The sequence below is a fragment of the Petaurus breviceps genome, unplaced genomic scaffold (genome assembly GCF_028583685.1).
Source record: "Petaurus breviceps papuanus isolate PSGF00001 unplaced genomic scaffold, PetGlider_PUasm1.0 688, whole genome shotgun sequence".
NCBI lineage: Eukaryota > Metazoa > Chordata > Mammalia > Diprotodontia > Petauridae > Petaurus > Petaurus breviceps.
Genome location: NW_027186457.1, coordinates 25,431,743 through 25,454,276, shown reverse-complemented (window position 1 = coordinate 25,454,276; position 22,534 = coordinate 25,431,743). Strand labels below are relative to the sequence as shown.

Here is a 22,534-nt window from a genome sequence, read left to right as displayed (position 1 = left end):
GAAAGAAAGAGGAAGAGAGAGGGGGAAAGAGAAAGAAGTTTGGAGCCCCGGGCTCAAAGGAGCGTTTCACCCAAATAATAATAACAATAATAGCGGCGGCGGCGGCGGCGGCGGCGACAGCAGCGGCAGCGGCAGCGGCAGCGGCAGCAGAAGCCAGTGGAGGAGTTTTTCTTCCTGATCCTGCTTCCAGGTCGTCTTCTTGCTGTGCGTTTTTAATCGCTCCTCATCTTATTTGGTTGGAGCCGCGCGCTCCCGACCCCCCCACCCTCTTCCTCCTCCCCTCCTCCCCTCCCCCCGCCCTCGGGCCCCCCGAAAAGTCTCGCCGGCCCGTCCGGGACGCTCGAGGCCGGCCCGGGGAGGTCGGGGGCCCGCGGAGCGCGAGATCGAGGGAGCGGCGCGATGTATAACATGCTGGAGACTGACCTCAAGCCTCCCGGCCCGCAGCAAACTTCGGGGGGCGGCGGCGGTGGCGGCGGCGGCGGCGGTGGCGGCGGCGGCGGCGGCCCTAACTCCACGTCGGCGGGCGGCACGAACCAGAAGAACAGCCCGGACCGCGTCAAGCGGCCCATGAACGCTTTCATGGTGTGGTCCCGCGGGCAGCGGCGCAAGATGGCCCAGGAGAACCCCAAGATGCACAACTCGGAGATCAGCAAGCGGTTGGGCGCCGAGTGGAAGCTGCTGTCCGAGGCCGAGAAGCGGCCCTTCATCGACGAGGCCAAACGACTGCGCGCCTTGCACATGAAGGAGCACCCGGACTACAAGTACCGGCCGCGCCGGAAAACCAAGACCCTGCTAAAGAAGGACAAATACACGCTGCCCGGCGGCCTGCTGGCTCCCGGCGGCAATAGCATGGGCGGCGGGGTCGGGGTCGGGGCCGGCGGCCTGGGCGGCGGCGTCAACCAGCGCATGGACAGCTACGCGCACATGAACGGCTGGAGCAACGGCGGCTACGGCATGATGCAGGAGCAGCTGGGCTACCCGCAGCACCCGGGGCTCAACGCGCACAACGCGGCGGCGGCGGCTGCCGCCGCGGCCGCGGCCGCCCAGATGCAGCCCATGCACCGCTACGACGTGAGCGCCCTGCAGTACAACTCCATGACGAGCTCGCAGACTTACATGAACGGCTCGCCCACCTACAGCAGCATGGCGTACTCTCAGCAGGCCGCCCCCGGCGGCGGCGCTGGCGGAGGCGGCGGCGGCGCCATGGCCCTGGGCTCCATGGGCTCCGTGGTCAAGTCGGAGGCCAGCTCCAGCCCCCCTGTGGTCACCTCGTCGTCGCACTCCAGGGCGCCCTGCCAGGCCGGGGACCTGCGGGACATGATCAGCATGTACCTGCCCGGCGCCGAGGTGCCCGAGCCCTCGGCGCCCAGCAGACTTCACATGTCCCAGCACTACCAGGGCGCGCCAGTGCCGGGCACGGCCATCAACGGCACGCTACCCCTGTCGCACATGTGAGCCCCAAAGCCCGGCAGGGCTGGAACACTTTTTTTTAAGGAAAAGGAAAAAAAAAAAAAGACACAAAGAGACTGTATGGCATAGAGAAAGGGGCCCACCGCACCACGGGATGGGAGGGGGGGGAAATTCCCCACCATCTACAGCAATGACAACTGCAAAGAAGAACTTACACACACACACACACACACACACACACACGACAACACAAAAAACCTACAACTACCGCAACACCAAGAAGAAAACTTTTATTGAGAGATTCCGGACTTCTTTTTGGGGGGACTATTTTTGTACAGAGAACTTGGGGGAGGGGGAGACAAAAAGGGGCTTGTATAGATCTCTGAAGGGAAGAAAACTACACAAAACTTTTTAAAAAGTTCTAGCGTGGACGGTAGGAGCTTTGCAGAAAGTTTGCAAAAGTCTTTACCCATAATATTTAGAGCTAGTCTCCAAGTGACGACGAAAAAAAATGTTTTAATATTTGCAAGCAACTTTTGTACAGTATTTATCGAGATAAACATGGCAATCAAAATGTCCATTGTTTCTAATCTGAAAATTTGCCAATATTTTTCAAAAGAGTCTTCTTGCAGAATTTCCGATCACTGCAACTGGGATTTGGGGCAGTTGCGAACAAGAGAGGAGGGAATTAATTTCAATTTGGACATTTTAATTGTTTAGAAATCGTACAAAAGGAGAAAAAAGGTTAGGATACTTGCAAAAAACCATTTCGGTGGTTTTCTATAAAAGGGCAAACGTTTAGGTTGTACTCATTTTTTTTTTTTATTTATTGTTAAAAGAAAAAAAAAAAAAAAAACAAAAGCTGGCCCCTCCATACAGGCTGCCACGGCTGGTAATTTATAATAGCATTTATTTCAAAACTTTTCATTCTGTTTCAATTTCAACACAAATTAAAAAACAAAAAAACAGCGAGAGCGACCTGAAATTACTGTGTTTGAAATATTTTCTTATGGTTTGTAATATTTCTGTAAATTTATTGTGATATTTACGGTTTTTTTTCCTCCCTCATTTTTGGTAGTTGTATTTTAAAAACTCGGCTGACCCTGTGTTTCTTTAAACCAGTCTGCCGATGGTCCATGTACATATATTTGAACTAATCCCGTCCTTATAACAGGTACATTTTCAACTTAAGTTTTTATTCCATTATGCACAGTTTGAGATAATAAATTTTTGAAATATGGACACTGAAATTCCATTTGCGTCTTGGATTTCTTTGGAGAAGACAATGGAGTTGTTTGGAAGTACCTGGGGGAACTAAAATGCCAGGCTCCTTAGAATGGCCTTAGCAGAAAAAAAAAATACAAAATAGATTCGGTGTCCACTGCCGGGCACCAGGTCTGCAAATGCAAAATAACCAGTAAATAAGGGAGTTTAGTGTGTAGCTAATTGAATAAGGAATCTGGACCACCTTGCAAGGTGTCAGGTTTTTGTTTGTTTGTCTTTTTTTAGGTAAAGTAGGACCTTCCAGTGACCTGGACCTTCGTAAAGCCAGGTTTTTAGGGCATATATAGTGATGGGGGAACATGTGCGCTTTTACTAATTTAGAACACTTGTTGCAGTTAAGGAGAACATAGAAGGGCTACTCTGCCTCTCTGCTTAACCATCAGCCTCAGACTATGGATTTGTGTGTAGGACTTGAGGCAGGCTGGAAGGGGCGATAGTCAGTATTCAGGGAAACTGGCCCGAGGTGATGGGCCCAAAGGCCGAAGCTGGGCGGGCTGCTTTGGGCTGTTTGTTTTGTTCGAGCCTAGTTCACGGTGCACTGGTCTTTGGGAAGTTGAAGTATATTTAGAGGGACAAATGGTCTCTCTTTGTGTCAGAATAATTGCGAACTGGATGTTGAAAGTGCTGATGTGTGTGGGGGGTTGGGGGGGGAGGGTATCTCTGGCCCTTCTATTGTCTGAGGTAAACAAGTGGTTTGTTTCTTTTGTTGGGAATTCCATAAACTTTCTCCTCTTTCCCCTCATAGAGAGGAGAGACCAGAGAGGACCAGTTGTAAGCCGTGCCTCTTATCACAGCTGGGGTTTTTATTTATTTTTCTTTCTCGCCTTTTCTATTTCCCTCCCTATCTTTTTCCGGATTCTACTTTAAATTGCCAACGCGGGTCGGAGACTGTAGCCCCAATTCGGATAATGTCTCCAGCCAAGGAGAATCCAGGCATCCGACATATGAAGGAAGAAACCAGCCGTCTCTGAGGTAGATGCTTTGCTCTGTCGGGTCTGTGTAAGTAATCACATTTGGCATTGCAATAGTTGGAGCCCGTGGTGCCGGTGTCAATACTTAGCTGTGCCCTAGAGCTGGAAGTGTGCGGCCCTGGGCCCCGTTGCAAAAGGAGCAAAGGAGAAGGTCCCTGGGCCCTGGAATTGTCGAGGAAAGACGCTACCGAGCCTTTTCTGACTGGGTCTTTGGGGTTGTGAGAGACTAAATTAGGACTTCCCAACCACGTGTGCCCCAAACTTATCAAGATTAAGGTCATCCAGGAAAAAGTGCGGAATGAATAGGACCCTTCCCCTTCCCTTGCCCATTTTGCTACTTAATTTTTTAAAGAGTAGCTTCCTTTACCAACTTCTTAAAGCAGCTACCCTTGTGATCCCAAGGAGCCGGGTTTGGGGGACTGTTTCAGTCGGGTGTCCAACGGGGGCTCCAAAATACAGGATAATATTTAGATTTGAGGTGTGTGCACCTTGTTAGTTGCAATGCAGACTTGTCTCCAGAAAACAGGGGTCTTAATGGCACTGTCGAGTTGGGGGAGAATGCTCGCTGCCGGTGACTGAGGTAAATGCATCTTGTGGGGTGCCTGATCCCCCTCCCCCCTTGGAGGCCCGAAATGAAAAGTTAAAAGCTAGGAGGCAGGCCCTGGGTTTGAGCTATCCCTCTCCCCGTGGGTATATTTTAGGGTTCGCATGTGCACCCTTTAGTGAGTTTCTTACACTTTCTGGACAAAGCTGTACTAGGGCAGACAGATTATTATTCTAGTTCCCTTACCCTAGGCAAAGCATTTTTTTTTTCCTAATTAATGCAGAGACTCTGAAAGAATTTCTCGGAGCTGCCGGCTTTTGTAATGCATATAGGATTATTCACGTGGTGATGAGCACGTTAGCCTGCCCTTGCTGGCACATATGAATAAAAGAAAACTTTGAATAAAGATCCAAACCATCTTGCCATCCATCAAGGAAAAAAGATGCAAGAGGTTTGAGCCCGGCGTCGGCATTTTTTAACTAAAAGGGAAACTTTAAAAAAAAGCATTCATATATACATATATATTGCATGCATATATATTTGTATGAGTATACTGTAGTTCACCTTAAAAAAAAAAACATTTGAACAGGAGACACTCAACTCTAAGCTTCTTACTGCCGCCTTCGATTTTTTTTTTTTGTTGACGAATTACCGGGGTTCAGCTATTTTGAATGAGGAAAGGTTGGAGTAGGGGGAACACAAAATAATTCTGCAAGGTTAGACTAGATTATGCAATTGTCCCTTGTCTGCCAAAAACAATAAATGTCGGTCCGTCCAAGTCCCTCCCTCCCCCCTCCCAAAGGCATGTCCTTGAACTGAGATAAACTAAAATCCTCTTTTATGACAATTTAAATTCTCTCTTAAAAAAAATCACTATCCAGAAAAAAAAAAAGTAAGGAATGGATTGCAATTTTCAGTTCTTCGGGTTAAATGGCTAAGCGGTGTGGCATTTTATAACTATCATTTGGGGATATTTATTTTCTTTAATTGAAATATGTTTTTCTACGAGGAAAGAGGGGGTTAAGGAACATTACTTGCACTAGCTATCTCCTCAGGTTTGAAGTTGCACAGGATTTACTTAGCCAAAAAAGTGGGGAATGGAGTTAGTGCAAAGTGGAATCTGGTCTGGAATGCTCACTCAGCTTCTGGACAAGAGATTGTATTTAATGCCGTCACTAACCCTAGCCGATAGCCCCTAGGAACCTGGGATAGCACCATCCTTTCCCCTGTGAACATTTCTTTTTCTCCTCGTCCCCAAGCGTCCTTTAAAGACAGGGTGTTAAAATATTTTGTTGAGCTGGAGAGGTAGATTAGCAGGGTTTCTTGCCAAGGCTGGGAAGCTGGTGTTACAGGCGGTCCCAGGGGGACACGGCTCACATTAACTGCGAAATGCGTATTTGACAAGGGCTCATTTTGAGGTATTATTACTTCGAACTGGTCCCTACTGGACTTTCCGAGGGGTCAGAGAGCAGCGCTGCAATTAATTATTTAGCCTGCTCCTAGATTTGCTTGTAATCGTTGAACTTATTTCGAGAACTGACACATGCTTCCAGGCAGGGATCTCTGGAGGCTCTCATTTTCTAGGCAGCCATGCAGTCCAGGCCCTGACAGCCCAGGACTAAACTGGACTCTTTTTTTTTTTTTTTTTTTTTTGCATCTAACTTGTTCCTGAACTAGGACGCAGTGCTGAGCTTCTGTTCTCGGGTCCAATTCCTACCCCCCAGTGGGGAGAGAATTCCCCGGAGAGAAGCTGGCAGCCTCTTTCCAGGTTTTAAGAGAGGCAGAGGAGAAGGAATGGGGACCAGAGACAGGACGGGGAAGTGAGGGTTGGAGGACCCTAGAGATCCTGCAGGTGGAGAGATAGGGGGGTCTCCAAGGCTACTGTCTAGTTGCTGAGTGATTGGGATAGACCTGCTTCCTTCTAATTGCCAAACTAAGGTCTGGCGGGTATTTAGGGTGTTCAGAAAACCGAAGAGACTGAGATTAAGTGACAATAATATATATTGAATGAATTCGAGATAAGCTGGGGGGGGGGGGGGACGCAAAACCGTAATTACAAACCCAATTCATTCAGCTTTTCAAGACTTTTGTTGTGGGTGCCATTGACGGCTTTCTAGCTGCCAGTTTTCTTACATTAAAAAGGAGAGCTCAGCGCCTCAGGGGGACCAGCCGCCCAAACCGCTTAACTGCATAGTGATGGGGTCCTCATTTGGAGCCTTTACAAGGGAGAAATTAAACAGACCCTTTGTACGCTCACGGGTTTACTTTTCAATTGCTGACAGTTTGTAGCTAACTGCATGGAGATGGGGGTTTGATTGTGTAGAGATCGCCTGCTAGTTACTGCCACGGCTATTTTTTTTTCTGCCCCACTTATTTGTTTATTTATCCATTCATTTATTTATCTCGCTATCTGTTGTAATTTAAGAAGCATCTATCTTCCCTTCCCAGTCCCCACACCGCATCACCACCTCCCCAGCTCTCCTTCAAGTCTGGGGAATTTCAAGAGGTGGCCAGCCACATTTTGCTTTTAAAGAACAGGTACACTCTTCCAGCAGTTACAACAGAGAAGTGAGTTCCCCTCCCCTCTCTCCTTCCCGATCCTCTTCCACACTTAGGTCTCCCAAGTTGAAAAAAAAAAAAACCCTTTGCCTCTCACCTTTGGGTCTTCCTCTTGCATGTCTTTACAATGGAATTAAAATGTGGTCCTCCAGAGCTCCCTTAAGGCCCCTGGGATTTGGAGGGGGGGGGGGGGGTCCTAGGTGGGATGGCGGGAAGAGGAGCAGAGTCATGCATCCTGTTCTCCCCCTTCTGTAGGGTTGGAGGTTCAATGTCTAGGCCTGCTTGAGCCAGACTGAATAGAATACTTAGTCTGTGTGAGTTCCCAACCCTTGCTACATTGCCTATTCCTTGCCTGTGCTTTGGTAGTGTCCCTGAATAAGCTGTTTGCAGAGAAAGAAGCCCAGTGAGGTGCTCCTTCAAGTAGTGAGTAACCTAGCAAAGTGAAATGGAAAGGTTTCTCTCTTATGCCTGACTGCCTGACTGCCTGCCTTCCTTCCTGGGCAGTTTGGAAATGCCTGCAGCAGATCTGGAATTTCCATTGGTTCCAGGAGAAAACTTTTGCAACTTTCTTGAAGGCACAAGACAAGACAGAGAGACTCCTCTTCCCTCCTTCCCACCCTTATGTCCCATTTCTAATCCCTGTCCTTCCCAGGTCCATCAAATCCTTTGCCTTCAGTTTTCAGTAGGCTGAGATAATAACTAACATAGGTCAGTTAAGATACAATGGATTGTTGGTTTTTTTTTTCTAATGATTAAAAGTTTTCTCCCCTTGGTATCATAGTGGGGGGGGGGGCAGGTGAAGCTAAGCTTTTTTAGGGTAAGGAACCATCTTCTGTTCAAATATATTTTCTTGGTTTGTGGCCTTGTTGTTGTCTTTAATATTCCTGAACTCCTGGTCCTTAGGTGCTTTTCAAAGTAAACAAAATAAAACAGCCCCTTCCCTCGAGAGGGGCACTAAGACATTAGATATTTGGATTTTGAAGGATTGCTTTAACACCAAGGACCTCTCCAGTTTTCAGATGTTATTATTTAATCTGATAATATTGTTGATCTACACCAAGACTACCCTGCTTTTAGAGTAGCATTGGAATGGGTAGGGATGCTTACCAACTCTAAAACTTGATGTTGTGGGGCAGTGCTGCTCCAGGGTGGCAGCCTACACAGTACCCAACTCCTGCCCTCTCACCCACCTACCAGGTGAGGGAAAGCCATTCTTAGGAGGTGTGTTTTGGAGCCAGATTCATTCCTTTGCTGTTGACTGGGCTACTTGTCCCAGCTGTCACTACCCCTGACAACTAGGTAAAAGGGTTTAGGTGATTTTCCAAGCTCACTCCACCTCATCCCCATAGGGCTGTGTGGACACCATGCTATATTTAACACTCACTCTTGAGACTGCATCCACAAGTTCTGGGAAAGATGGAGAAATTACTGACTCGGAGGCCCCCAATAAGGCCTAGGCTTCCTAGGGATGAGAATTTCTTTGGTCATAGCCTAGTGATATCTTTCCTGCACTCCAGTCTTCTGGAAGGCCTACTCCCTTGGACTGTCCCCTTTTAGCATTCTGATCCCCCAGATCTGTGGTGGTTGGTGTTAAGAAGACAAGCAAGAGAAGAGAAACTTGAATGGGGGTATGCACAGAGATCCTTTCCTACATATTTATTCTTTTAAAGATGTTAATGAAAATCTTTTCCTCACAAAGATCCAAATATTTTGGACTATGGAACCATTAGCAAGGAACTGTTTAGAATAAGGGTCTTGAAATTAGAATTCCTATTGGTTTTCCCATAAGTAGGACTGGAAAGCAGAGAGGCTGCTGACTCCTGGCTGTTCCTCCTGGGGTTCAGTGGAAAAGGGAGACTCCTAGGGGATTTTCCTCTTCCAATCTTGTCCCCAAGGATGGAAAGACCAGTCAGGTGGTCCCTGAGATGGGGATGTTAGCTCAGGTGCTCAGGGCACCTTGCTACCACCTGCCTCCTCCCCCTGCCCTATATGCTGGAGGCCTGAACCAGAGACTAGTCCAGTTTGGCCACCTTCCCCCTCCTTTCTTTCAGCCTTTTCTCTCTCCTGCCATCCCCAGACCCAGAGCTCTCCTTCTCTGGGCTCTTTCCATTCCCCCTACCTCAGATCACCCAGCAAACTTGTCCTCCAATGGGCAGTCTACCTTACCCGCGGCTCGGGAGAAAGAAGGAGGTAGGGGAGGAGCCGCCTCCGCCCGCCCAAGACCGAGAAATAATGAACGCATTAAAGGGAGGCTAGGCGAATTCGGGCAGAAGGCCCTTATCGCGGGCGGCCAGGCCCCGAACAGCCCCAGCTTCCCACCCCCCACCCCCACCCACGGGCTGTGACGTCACCGGCGCTGCCTGACGGCGGCCAGAGAGTTATGGAATTCTTAATTTTAGCCAACACAACAGCAACGAAATAGACCTGGTTGCCTGGGAAAGAGAGTGTGGCCTCACTGCCACAACTCCGCGCCTTCGTCTTGGGTCACTCTCCAGCGGAGGAGGCTCAGGGACCCAGACAGCCACCAGCCACCTAGACCGATACAGCCCCGCACTCACATTCACACTCACCAGTACCCACTGAGACAACCGCAAGCCCTCTTCCAAGCTGCACTGATCAACGTCGTCCTCGGTGCATTTGGAATTTGTTGTGGGCTCTGTTTGGGTGGCTTTATGTTTTTGTTTACGTCTGCTTTGTTTGGAGACGCCCAACAAATGGGGGGGGGGGGATTCTTTAACAACAGAAAAACACTTGTGTCTGCTGTGGGTTTGGGGGAGATGGCAGTAAGGACTGACTCTCCAGCCGTGGAGTTTTGAAGTTAAAGGCTTAGATGTTTCCTTCTTGTGCTGGATTTGAGAGCAGGATGGTGGATCTCTGCACTGCCCATCCACACATCTCGTTCCGCCGCTTCCCCCTCCCCGCCCCGTTTTCTGTAACTTTTTTTTTGTAATTATCGAGAAAGACAGACAGAGAGAGAGAAGAAAGGAAAGCCATTTAATTAAACCTTAGAATCAATACAAGTTAGCTAGCAATTCTTTTTGGCAAGAGGTAAATCAGGAAGGGAGAGAGGGTCGGGGAAATGTTATGAGGAGATAAAATGAACCTTGCTTACCACCACCCCTTTAGTTTTCTTTATCAAGAAATTGGTTTAAAGTGTTTTGAATTCAAGGTATTCTGAGAAGGCTCTTGAAATCTCTGCCCTGTACTTTGAGAATTTAGAGACGAGCAGAATTGGTAATGATGCGGTGTGAACGTGGGTGCAAGTGCTTCATTCTGCATGCAGTGCAGTTGCCGGGGGTTCACACGCAGGTCGGTTGGAGTATCACAGTCAAAGGCCCAAAGCTGGGCTTATTATGTAAGACTGCTGCTTTATTGAAACTGCAAAATCCCAGGGCAAATTTTTCCCTTCCCTTCCCTAGCTTCCTCCTTTCTCCTCCCCTCCTCCTCCCAGAGGGGGGGGGGGGAAACAGCATCCTTAAGAGACCAGTTTCCCCATGGGATTTTGTTTATCTTAACTCCAGTCGAGCTGGGCGCACTGGCTCATCGACTAGTAGTTTTTCCTTCCCCAAACACTCCAACCACTTTTCAGTATTAAATGGGTGCCCAGGCATCCTGGAATCCAAGATGGCAAAAATCACCCTGGAGCATATGGGGCCTGCCATAATTGTGAGGAAATTGTTTTAAATGTTTCGATAACACTTCAGCCGAAGAGCTATCCCTCCTCCCTTCCCTCTTCCCCCTTCCCCCATTAGCAAGCTGGTTCCCTAGTAGGAATCTAGCAGGAATTGTGAATGCCCTTCGAGCCTCCACTGACGATGGCATAAACCAGGTGCTTTTGCCCCTCTTGTACCCTTCCAGAGCCCAACTTCAGCCTGACCCTTCCAACTGTCTAGGTGCCTGCGGCTCCTGGATCTTACTGCAGGAGCCGGCAATGGGAAGGACTGGGACCCCTTTTCCTGGGAGTGCAAAGTGGCAAGAGGCTAAAAGAGGAAGCATTCTAAGGTTAGCGAGATGAGCTCCAGAACGAGTTGCAAATATCAAGTATTGTAAGGTTTTTTTTCTGTCACTGACTAGCAATACTGATTTGTGTGTGTGTGTGTGTGTGTGTGTGTGTGTGTGTTGGTGTGAAAAGCAGGAAGAAATGTAATGAATTGAGCGCTGTCAGAGACGTCTTCTATTTGAACAATCTGCGATGTGAATGGCAGGAACTCCCTGATCCAGTGCAGGTGCAGTAGAAATGGGGAAGGGGGTGGGGGGGGGACGCTTTCTCTGTTCAGTCAGAAAAGCCCCATTCTCTACAATAGACCACACACTGCCAGCCAGCGTGGCAGCGACTCATACTCGCAGCCTTGCTTCCCCCCGCCATCGTTCAGAGTTCACAAAGTGGTCATAGAGCCCTCTCTCGTTAGGTTCTTTAATGAGTCTTTCGTAGCTGCCGTGGCCAACCTCAATATGTGCTGAGCTTTACTTGGTGCCGGTTGGATGGGACCAGCTTCATGTGATCCTGGGCGTTGGACAAATAAATCTGTGTATGCAGGTATACATATGAATAGGGCAGGGGGCTAGGGAGAGACGTATAAAGTGGGTGAAGGAATTTCTCCCCACCACCACCACCCCCCACTATCCCCATAGACAACAACAGCCTTCAACCAGCCAAAACTGAAAGTCAGAAATTATGAATAACAACAAGAGAGGTTTTTGCATTCTGCAAGTTTGAGCCAAAAACCCACAGAACATTTTAATACAGCGTATCCTCAAGCTATAGTAGCGGAATACAACATCTCTACGGTGCAGTGAAGTTTGCAAAGCAGTCTCACAGAAGTCCATCGATACCTGAAAGTCAGAAACTGCATTTCCATAGCATCTTCAAATTTGCAAAACGATTGATGTATGTTAGTTCATGTGAGTTTCACAACCTCTTGGAAGTTGCAGGTCAGAAAATAATAATATCGCAGTGCTTGGTATTTCTGTTTCCACTTATGGTTTGCAAGGCTATTTAAAAACAGTCTCATTTGAACCTCACAACAGCCCTCTGGGGGTAGATACTGTAGGACTAGAGTGCTTAGAGTTGGTTATTTGTTGTCCAAGGTTTTTATGGGGGGGGGGGAGTGTTAATATTTTTCTGTCCCTGTTCAAATTTGAGAGTCGCTCTTACATTTTTATTCTTCCTGATGAGTGGGTTAATCCGGCCCATGGACACACATTAATCTTGTAGAGTGGAATCCTCTCCCCCTTGGAATTAGTTATTACTGGGGAGGGGGGCACCAGCCGTTTTTTAAGCCCTTGGGTTGGTGGCTGGTGGAGCAGGAAGGACGCCAACTTTGCCAGCCCTTGCCAACTGCCCCCTGGGCGGCTGCGTGGGCTGGGGCCTCGTTGGGAAGACAGACGCATTTTCCAATTGGGAGCTTCGAAAGACCCGCCGCCGTTCCACTTGATTACTCGAATTTTTAACTCAGGATTATTCCAAGAGACAGAGAAGCTCTTTCCTACTTCTGGCTGGAAGGTTCTGGTTGAATTATCCCTCCTTTCCTCCCTTCCTCTTCCCCACCCTTTGGCCCTGATTGCCCTCCAAAGGAACTATTTAGCCAGGAAAGGGAGGAGGAGGGAAGTGGGGCTAGGGGCCCCCTCCCCAGGGGCCCCCTCCCCTTCCCGGGGCACCGAAGCTGCCACTGCCCTCTCTCTGGCCGCCTGGGCTTCCCCCTTTCTGCTACTTCGAGCAGTAGATTATCCCTCTTCGCCTGAATTTGCTGATGCATCGCGCCGAGGAAAATGACTCTGTATTTGCTTATGAAAACTCATGTAACCGTACAAGTTTTTCTACACGGTAACAAATAGCGTCAACTTCGGAGGCCCCTGAGTGAAACCATTATTTGCCTGAATACCGTTAAACTGAGCGGTGGGGGAGGGGGTGAGAGGTTGGCAGGCCTAGTGATACTGTTGGGGTAAGCGCATGGTGGCTTGTCAGCTGCTCTGAACTGAACCCCTCACCCCACCCCCACCCAAGGGATCCCTGCCCTTTGGGGGCTGGGAGCCAAGTTGGGATTCTTTACAGTAGGAAAAAAGGAGAGGGGATAGAGTACTGACAAAAGACCTTATTCAGTGGTAGGTTTTCTTTTTTTAATTCTAAAAATGAAAGAACTTGAAGTTTTCGTAGTATCTGGGCTCTTTCTTGATCTGGGCCCTTAGTGTGACTGTAAATCATTTGACCGCAGGACTCAGGTTTCTTTCCAGCTGGAGTAGGAAGGGGACCCCCACCCCCTCCCCTCCACTTGGAGCTTATCGGTAACCAGCCTGTCTCCTTTCCCGGATGAGCAGTGCACAGGATGGGGCGGGGCGGGGTTGGGGGTCTGAGACACACTTCACCAAGATTCGCAAACTGTCTCTCCTCACCTCCTGGCTCGAGGGGTCAGTGAGACTCTACCCACCTTCTCTCAGACCACGGGCTTCCCTTTTCCCTCCCCCCTCCTCCCTCCCAGCCCTGTCCCCATTGCTACCTGATAGCCTAGCCTCTGCATCCTCTGACTGTACACACCCATCATTAATCCTTCTTAGCAAAGCCCTCAGTCGGTACTCATGGGGCAGCTCCAACCTATTTAGATTGCCTTGGTTGGTTGCACAAATTTAAGTGGGCAAAGAGTTATAAACCTAATAACCGAGAGAGAGAGGAAAATGAGAATGAATATGATTTGATTATGGAAGATGAGAAATATACTGGGGGTGTTAGGATGCAGCCTTCATCATCCCTGGTGTTAAGACTTCAAGCTTTGGAGACAGAGTGAAGTTAAACGCACACACATATTCACTTGCACTTACAGATCCTGGGCTAAGGAGAGGCAGTAATGGAACACTTTCCTCTCCTACACTGCTACTGGGCTATCCCAGGGGAAAATGGATGATGACCAGGTAGAGAACAACCGGAGAGGAGGAGAGGACGAATAAAGGGTTTTCGTAGCTCAGTATTCTTTGAGAAGCTTGCGCATCGGGGCGGGTAGTGGACTCCCAGCTTCTTCCGAGCTCCTCTTCTCTTTACTTTCTCCCACAACCCCAGGGGCTCGCTCCTTCTGGACAAGCACAAGAACCACTGGTACTGCCCTCGCTCCCTTGCTCGCTGCAGCTCCCCCGGTCCCCGCTCCACTTTTTTTTTAAACGCTCGCATATTGTTTGATTACTAATTCGAGTTAATATGATCTTTATGGCAACATAACAGTGGGTAATTGGTCCTTTTTTCCGCGCAACAATGTAAATCACAATCGCTTTATTATTTAATAACGTCAAACGCTTCGTTGGATTGGCCCCGACCGAGAAGACCTTTTCTTTCTCGGCAGTGTTGTGGGGGAAGAACAATGCCGGTCTAATTGTGGGGATTTCATAAGCTGGCTCCCGTAAGTGAGCAGCTCCAAGATGGACCTTCCAGCAGATGTGGGCCCGGCCCCCTCCCCCAGCACATACAGTCCCAAACATTCACACATGTATAGTCACAGACACACACACAGAGCAACATAGACAATCAGGCACTCACAGAATTCCTAAAGAAACAACAGCACTCACAGTCATAATATATTGTCACACATACACAAAGTCTCAAACATTGAAAAACACAGGCAACAACAGACATACTCACATTTGATCATAGACAGTAACTGTCATACCATACATAAGCAATAATGTTCACATGGGCACACTCAAGCGCCCACAAACACACAACTGGGATACTTCATTAGAGGATAGGTGTTTTCCTTCCTTCCCTTTTCTTCTTTCTTTCTTTTCCCCTTTCTCCCTATTTTCTTCTCTTTTTCCTGCCTTCCTTTCCTTTTCCTTCCTTCTCTTCTTTTCCTATATTTCTTTCCCCCTTTTCCTTCCTTCTCCTTCGTTTTCTTCCTTCTTTCCCCTTGCTTTCTTTCCTTCCATCCTATTTTCTTTCTCTTTATTCCTATTTTTCTTTTTCTTTTTCCTTTTCTTTTTTTTTTCTCTTCTTCTTTCTCTTTTCAGATCCTAGCAATAGCCTAAATATTCCAGAAGCAAACACATCCCCTTCCCCGAGTTTCTCAACTGGGCTCATTCTTTATAAGCACTTCAGTTTATGAAACTTCAGAAACCAAGTAGGGTAGCTAACATCACTCAGGACACCTTAACTTTTCCTTCTTTATTTGTTTCCCTATTACGGGACACCAAGAAGTAAGCCTGGCAGGTTTTCTCTTCCTCTTCTTTTCTTTCTCCTTTTAATATTTTAAGTGATTCCCCCCAGCTCCAGGTTTAGGAATATGCGCATGCCTGCCTATCCCGGGCTGCCCCTCCAAGGGAGATGCCAGAGTTTTGCAAGTTTTACAAGAAGCATTCTTTTGCAAATAAATGGGGGGGGGGGGGCGCAGACCAAGCTAGCCCTAAGACTCCTGCAGACACAGGAGACTGGAGGGAGAGAGGGGCTCCCCTCTGGGCCAATAGTCAGGTGACCATAGAAACGTGAGGACGGGGTGCTGAAACCTGTCCTCTAATCACCAATGGTAACCACCTCATCTCTCGGGATTGCCTGCCTTCAAGGGCCACTGGAACATGATCCCCGATGGAGATCTCCCGGATGACTCCCCAAATCCTTTCCAGATGGGACTAGTCATCATTTAGTCAAATCAATCCCGGGTTCTATGGTTTAGGAGTTTAGTTGTTTTAGGAGTTCAGAAGTTTTGTTGTTGTTTTCTCTCCTTCTTTTTGTTACTTAAATGGTCTGACCAGAAGGCAGAAATCTGGGCTTGGCTCTGCTGCCCTACTAGCTGCCCTCCCCACCTCATTTCTAAGATAAACAAGAGGTGTGAACATAGTGGCTCTGTCCCTACTTATCCCCCTCCCCCCCAGTGTCGTAACCTATCACTGGGGCAGATGGGTCTCTGAATAAGTTTTAAAGACACCTAACTCCTTCTTTCCCATTCTCATTTTGTTATTTGTATAAATTTGAAAACAAAATTTTTTAACTTTCTCCTCTTGTAGGCCTCTCATGCACACATACATCCTTTCTCTTTCTAGGAGAGCAAAAGTAGGGAGGAGGAGGAAGTAGGGGAACCCCTTCCTCTAAAAGTATTATCAGAGGGAAAGGATTTATTTAGAAACTTTCATCCCCAAGAGTTGGGGACAGTGTTATTCTTCCGCCTGCTCTAGTTGGCTTTCCCCGGAGCCTGAGACAATGCGCGCTTTGACTGGCTCCAGCTTCCCAGCGCGCCCTCCCTCTGCGGGAGCTGAAGGGGCCTGGACTGAATTCTAACGCAGGAAGGGGAGGGTGTAGGGGGGAGACTAGAAGAAATGACACTCAAGGGCCCAAGAATTGTCTTCCCTTTCCTCTCACCCAGCCCTCCTTCCTGAGTGTTGAGTGTTTAGGTGGGAGTGAGGACTTTGACTGTTGTCTTTGGTGGCCCGAACCTCCATGGTCTGGAGAGGATTTTCCTATCAGAAAATTTCAAAACAAAACAATTTTTTTTTTAAAATCGTCTTCAATGTGGAAGCACCCATACCCTTCCTGGGAACCTATTTCTTTGCAAATTAAAAAAAAATATATATGTTGATAAATTTCGTTTTGACCCCTCTTGTTTATTTATCAGGAGTTGAGAACAGCCTTCTTGCCTAGTCAGCCTGAATCCTAGTCCCGGCAGAAGACACACAGTGTCTCAAAAGACAAGATATGATTTGATACTCTGGTGAGGATTAAGAAATGCTTATTTCCAAGTTCTAACGTCCATGTTTCTCCTAACCTACATAACACTTCCCACCCCCACCCCCACAAGTTGGTATCTCTCAATCTGAGAACAGGAAGAGACCTGAATGCTCATGCATCCATAGAGGAAACCGAGGACCATTTGCCTCCTTCCTTTGTAGCTTTGTCACTCCATTTCCAGGGAAAGGAGGCTCCCACCTAGTCGACTTTTATAACTCTTCCCACTTCCAAGTTCCTTTTCTCTTATTCTACCAAAGATAAAGATCTTCCAACAGGAGTGCTCTCTTACTCCCTTAAGAGAATCCTTAGGATAGAAGGTCAAAAGCCTTCGGTATGTCTTGGGATGTTGTATTTCTGAATTGTACGAAAAAAATGGCCACTGGGGCCTCAGATTGTGCTTAGGAAAAATCTTACTTGGTCTCTGTCTTTGGAAGGAGAATCTTCCAGAGGATCTGAACTCCAGAGGATCTGAAAATTTCATGGGACCAATCCCGGCAGCTATTACCTCGCAGGAGCAGAAGGGTTAAGAACCCTGCATGAAGACCTAGGAGTAAATTAGCCCCTAACTCCCACACCTTTTGATCTAATCTGGGTGATCCCGGCCTCTACTTCGTTCATCACTTGATTTTTCACATTTAGAAAGTCACGGAAAGAGGAAGAACTAAAGGAAAAGAAGAAAAAGAGGGAGAGAGAGGCAGGGGGAGGGGCTTGTCCTAGCCACGCCCCTTTCTAATGAGTTAATTTCCATATTTGCGTCTCTCGAAATTGGTGCTGAGCCCTTCGAACATTGGAGGTTCCAAGGAGTCCTGAGCTATGAAGTAGACACATCAGCTCTGCATGGAGAAACCTTCGTAGGGGGAGCAGAAAATTGTTCTATTGATATGTTTGCTCCAAATGTTGATCTTGGCAGCGTCAACAGGCAACTAATGCTTTTTTATGGGTCATTCTCATATACTCGTATTTCCAAGGGCTTTGAGACATTCATGCAATGCTGACAGAAACAAACTTTATTCTCTGTCTTTCTTTATCTTTCTTTATGTCTTCCCATTTCTCTCTTCCTCCTCTCCTCTTGACTTTTTTTTTAAACACTCCCCCTCTTTCTGTCGCCTAGTCTCCTCTCTGAAGCGGTTGTCTTTCTATTCCGTTTGAGATAAAGGAAAGAAAGGAAGGCAAGAGACTGGAAAAAGAAGCCAAACATTAACATTCCAGAATGCATGTTCATATACTCTACGAAAACGAAACCAAACAGTTCATATGTGTGTATGGGGAGGGGGGGGGAGTTTTAACCTTAACCCAGAGCCAAAAATGTGTAATTGCGTGCGTGTGTGGGGGGGGTCCTCAGGTCTTCCTAGAACTGAGTCATCCTCCAAGTAGAAAGGGCACTAGAAGAACAAGTTTTTAATTTTTAGTCGGATAGAGATAGGTAATAGTCTAGCAGATAACAGACCGACGCAGGCTGACGATCTTGGGGAAAGAAACAAACCCATTTTCCCTCCTTGCTGCCTGACCAACTCCAAATCCAAACCCCAACGGCCCCAGTTCTGGGGAGTGCGTGGGTCTGGGAGCCAAGAAGGAAAACCTGCTAACCTTCCTCTTTTGCAAGGTAGCTCAATAGCAAAGCGAACCCTTCCGAGTCCCTCTTTCTAGGAGCCGGGAAGAAGCCTCCGCCGTTTATTCGAGTGGTGATTTGTAGCTCGGCAAGGGGCTGGGCTCGCAAACACCCTGCAGGTGCGGGTTGTAACTCTGTCATCCGGAGAACTCGAATGCAGATGACTTCCCAGCCCGTTTGATCGGCTCTTTGAAACTCTTTACAATTGCCTGTGACGAACCGCCAGGCTCAGTTTTTCTTTGAATAACGCTTGAAGGGTCGGTCCTTGGGGCTTTTCAATATCCCCAGCACATTTTAAAAGAAGGGGGAAAATGTTCCATTCCAGATTAGACCCCATCAACAAATTTGGGCTGCTTAGGGTCTACTCCCAAGCCAACTAAGCTGGTTTGTTAGTTGGTAAACCAGTTAACACTTCTGAACTTTACACCAAAAAAAGAAGAAAAAAGTCAAACTCAAATGCTTTTCTTTCTTTAAGGGGAAGATTCGTTCCAAAGATAAGCTCCCCCCCCCCCCCCCCACACACACATACACACACACACAAACGGAGTTATAAAGCATGCCATCTTCAGGGATGGATGTTGGTGGAGTTGTTTATTATAAATAGGAGCTGTGATTCTTATAAATTAAAAGACTTGTTTGTCCCTCAATGCCTCCTGGCCTTTCTACAGCAGCTTTGTTGAGGAAACGTGGAGGTTTGTGTTCCACCTGTCCAAACTTCGAAGTTCATGGTGTAGTGGAGAATGTCCAGGACCTGGACTCAAGAACGCCTGTATTTGAATCTTCCCTTGGAAACTTGCTAGCTATGTGAAAATAAGACAAGGCCTTTACCTCTCTGGGCCTCAGTTTCCTCATCTGTAAATCAGAGGTAATAATACCAATTTCACAGAGGCGTTGTGAAGCCCAAATGAGACCATCTATGTAAAACGCTATGTAACTGCTTATCGTTGTTATATCTCTGCCTGCTCTCCCACCCTCCCCAAACTTCAAGCATCTTGCTACTTCCTTATAAGTATTATGTGGAGAAAGGAGGGGGTGGAGTGGGGGGATGAACTCTTAGCGGCAACTTGCTCCTGGCAGGGCTTTGTTTCGCTAACCAAACTTTCTCAGTTCGACTGCGGCCTGGACTGACGAGTTCTTTGGGAAGGCTTCAGGCGACAAAGGGTTATCCTGAAATGAAAGGCGCGCAGGCCTACGGAGAAAGTTTGCTCTGGCCTTTCTCAGTCTCCCCAGGGGAGGGGAAAGCCCTCGTTTATGGTGTAGCTCTCGGCGGACAGGGAAGCCCCCCCAGAAGGGGCTCTACGCTCCTCCGGCCAGTGGAAGAGGGGCAGCTTTTCACCCTTTGTTCTTCCCAGCCTCTTTCCCAATTTCAAGCTTCACTTGCCCATCCCAAGTTGGTGTGTTAATGACGCTATTACCATCTGGCTCGCCCTACTTTCCAAACCCTATAAATCTCCCAGCTCCATGGCCCGCGTAAGTCTCCAAGTGCCACCATAGCTAGAAGAAAAAAAGAGGCTTTCACGGAGTCGGCGTCCCTTGCCCAGGCTGCCCTGGCACAACTCCTCACCCAACGCCGGGGGCACGGGATCGCTGCTCCCCAGCGCTGATTTCTTTCCTAGGAGGGAGGGGAAGGGGGAGTGTTGCGGTGGGCTGGGGAGTGGACAGGGAAAACAAATCTTCCAGGGGACTTGCTGTTACAGCATTTTCTTTCCCCGAAATAGGAAAACCGCAGCCCCCACCCCCACCCCCGCAAACTTTCAGTGACTCCCTACCCCACTTCCTTCGTTTGTCTTGGGCTCAAAAGGTCCTAGGCAGTTTCTGCTCTTTTGAAACCGTTAGGTTCCCCTCAACAGGATCGAGGTGAGGGTATTGGATTGCAATATCTCTTCGCCACAAGGGCAAAGGGAGCCACCACGTCATCTGTCCTGGATTATGATTCTGCCTTTGCCACCGCTGCCTTAGACAGGGCGAATTTGTGCTAGGTACAAGTTCGAGGACATGTAAACGCGTCCACAATTCTTGCCCGTTGGGATGGATCTGGTCGCTTATCTAGCTAGAGGCTCTTTGCGTGGGTGGGGAGGCTAGACATAGTAGTTGTATTTGCTGAGCTTTTTAGCCACAACATAAAGTTGGTCTGACTTTGCTGCTGATTCAGAGGAAGGGTCCATCTATGTCCCCGCCCCCAGGTAGCCTGGAAAAGAAGGGAGACATTAAACCAAGTTCAGGGGAGCTCTGGGTGCCGTCCCAGCCCCTGGCATCACGATGCTCTCTCCCCGCCTCCCACTCTCCCTCTCTTTCTCCCCAGGCCTGAACACCATGCAGCCAAGGGCCGGGGAGAGCAGGCAGCCCCAACAGGTTGGAGGAGGATTTTGTGTCCATTCCAATGTATCTAGTTCTAGAGAGCGGGATGTGCCTCACAGCCAGCAGCCGCTTATATCTTCTAAGAGGACCTTAAAATTTAAGGGGGAAAATACCTTGTCAAACAAGCAGGAGAAGCTTCTTTAAAGAAACACAGGATTTTCAAGTGATCTAATTATTATAAGTAATTACGGATGAAAAAAAATCCCTTATTATATACTCCTAATAGTTTGTATGAACTGAGCGAAGAAGGTGCCAAAACAGTGATTAATTACTATCAGCCTGGTGTAGCTGTTTCCTCACACAAGGCCACCTTTTCTGCCTTTGCGCTCATCCTTCCTACTCTAGTCCTGAGACCGCAAGGGGGTGGGGGCGGTGGGGGGAAGAGCATGTTTATAATTTTTTCTCCCCACCTTTTCTTCGAGAATGTTATAAAGTGGATCTGGACAAATTGCCGAGGATATACAATTTAAGTAGACGCACTTTTAATCACTGATCATTAAAATGCTTATGTTAAGTATACTCAATTACACGCATGACTTCCCCCTAACAGAACTCCCTATTCTCCCAGCTGCTCACGTATTCCTTAACTATAGTGGGCAGCAGAAACTCGATTATGCTGAATCCATACATTTCTATGGATTTCATCAGCCTAATTAATGCTCCAGTGTGGTCCGTGGGCCTGAATGGACACTTCACGATCACTTTAGGTAAGGAAGTGGGCCGTGTTGAAATTCGAAAGGGGGCTTTTTTCCTCCCCGAGATACCCATGGGGTCACTCCGGGACTTCCCTGAAGTAAAGTAGGGTTCTAGAGTTAGAAGGAAGAGTGAAGAAAGAGAAAGGAAACCTGAATGAGATGGGGGAAAGCAAGGCAAAGTTCCAACAGGTATGGGCAGCAGGTTCAATGGCCATCTGTCGCTGACAGGTGAAGTTTCAGAATCTCATAAACTATCTCCAACTATTTAGGAAGGGAGAAAACAACCAAGGTAAAGAGAACTAAACTTCTGACTGAGAGGGGGAAATTTAAAGCACATTTATAATACGAAGGGACAACTAGGAAGTGGGAAAAGAGGAGAGAAGAAGGGAGGGAAGAGAGAGCATGTGAAAAAATTAAAATAAATATGCAACTAGTGGGAGAGAGACAGTCAGAGCTAGGGAGAACATAGAGGGAAATAATCTTCTATCTGTTGGCCAGAACAGAGACAAAGGAAGAAGAGTGAAAAAAAAAATTCCTAAGTGATACTACCTTAAACTCAAACTCGACTTTTTCCTCTCGTCACCTGAACCCTTTCGGGAATCTTAAAAAGTTTAATAAACGCTTCGCACCCGTTTCCTCCTTCCCCTAGGAGCTGTTTCCCACCTCCATGTGCCCCCCACCCCTTCCCACTTTCAGTGTGCTTGCCTGTGGGACTGCTTTTTCCAGGAAGGAGAACCCAGAACGTGTCCTAGTCAACTCATTCATCAAACTGCTCCTCCAACAGACCAGCATTTAAGACTGTCTTTTCTTCTATGTAATGGACAGTAAATTCTTTTCTCCAACTCGAGAACCTCTAAGGTCCCGGCGTGGTTCTACGCTTAGAAACTGGACTTTTATTGGGGCAGGAGTGGGGATGGCGCTAAAGTACAACTGGCCCCAACTAACAGGAGTAGACTGATACCCCTTCTCTCCGTCCGGAGTTGAGCTAGCTTAGCTAGCTTCGTCCTGTTCGCTGCTGGACAGACTCAGTATTCAGTGTGAGTGCTCGGAAAAACTTAGGGTTCAATGCAGCTTTTCTGAGATCCGGCCAGGTGAATGCCTTTGCTAGACTCACAATAACCAGTAGCCTAAGGACCTATCTATCCCAAATCGAAAACAAAGCCCCAGCGCATTCCAGGGGTTTCTCCAGGCATTTCCTTCCCAGTTACGGAATACATTAGGTGGAAGAGTAGATGATGGTCCTGGGCAGCATCCCTAGGCCATAGTGAAAGGAAGGGAAGGGAAAAGGAAAAGGAAAAGGAAGGGAAGGGAAGAGAATGGAAGGGAAAGGAAGGGAAAGGAAGGGAAGGGAAGGGAAGGAAAAGGAAAGGAAAGGAAAGGAAAGGAAAGGAAAGGAAAGGAAAGGAA

At 47.9% G+C, this 22,534-nt stretch overlaps 1 protein-coding gene across 1 annotated transcript; it reads left to right on the top strand.

Annotated features, from left to right (window-relative positions):
• Positions 1-399: 399 nt before the first annotated feature.
• Positions 400-2,928, top strand: SOX2 (SRY-box transcription factor 2). The gene has a single exon (XM_069104798.1). It carries the CDS (start codon positions 400-402, stop codon positions 1,453-1,455), a length of 1,056 nt encoding a protein of 351 aa, XP_068960899.1. The 3' UTR covers positions 1,456-2,928.
• The last annotated feature ends 19,606 nt before the right edge of the window (positions 2,929-22,534 follow it).

Excerpts from the sequence above, each read along its gene's own strand:
- SOX2 (XM_069104798.1), top strand. The coding sequence starts at position 400 with ATGTATAACATGCTGGAGACTGACCTCAAGCCTCCCGGCCCGCAGCAA.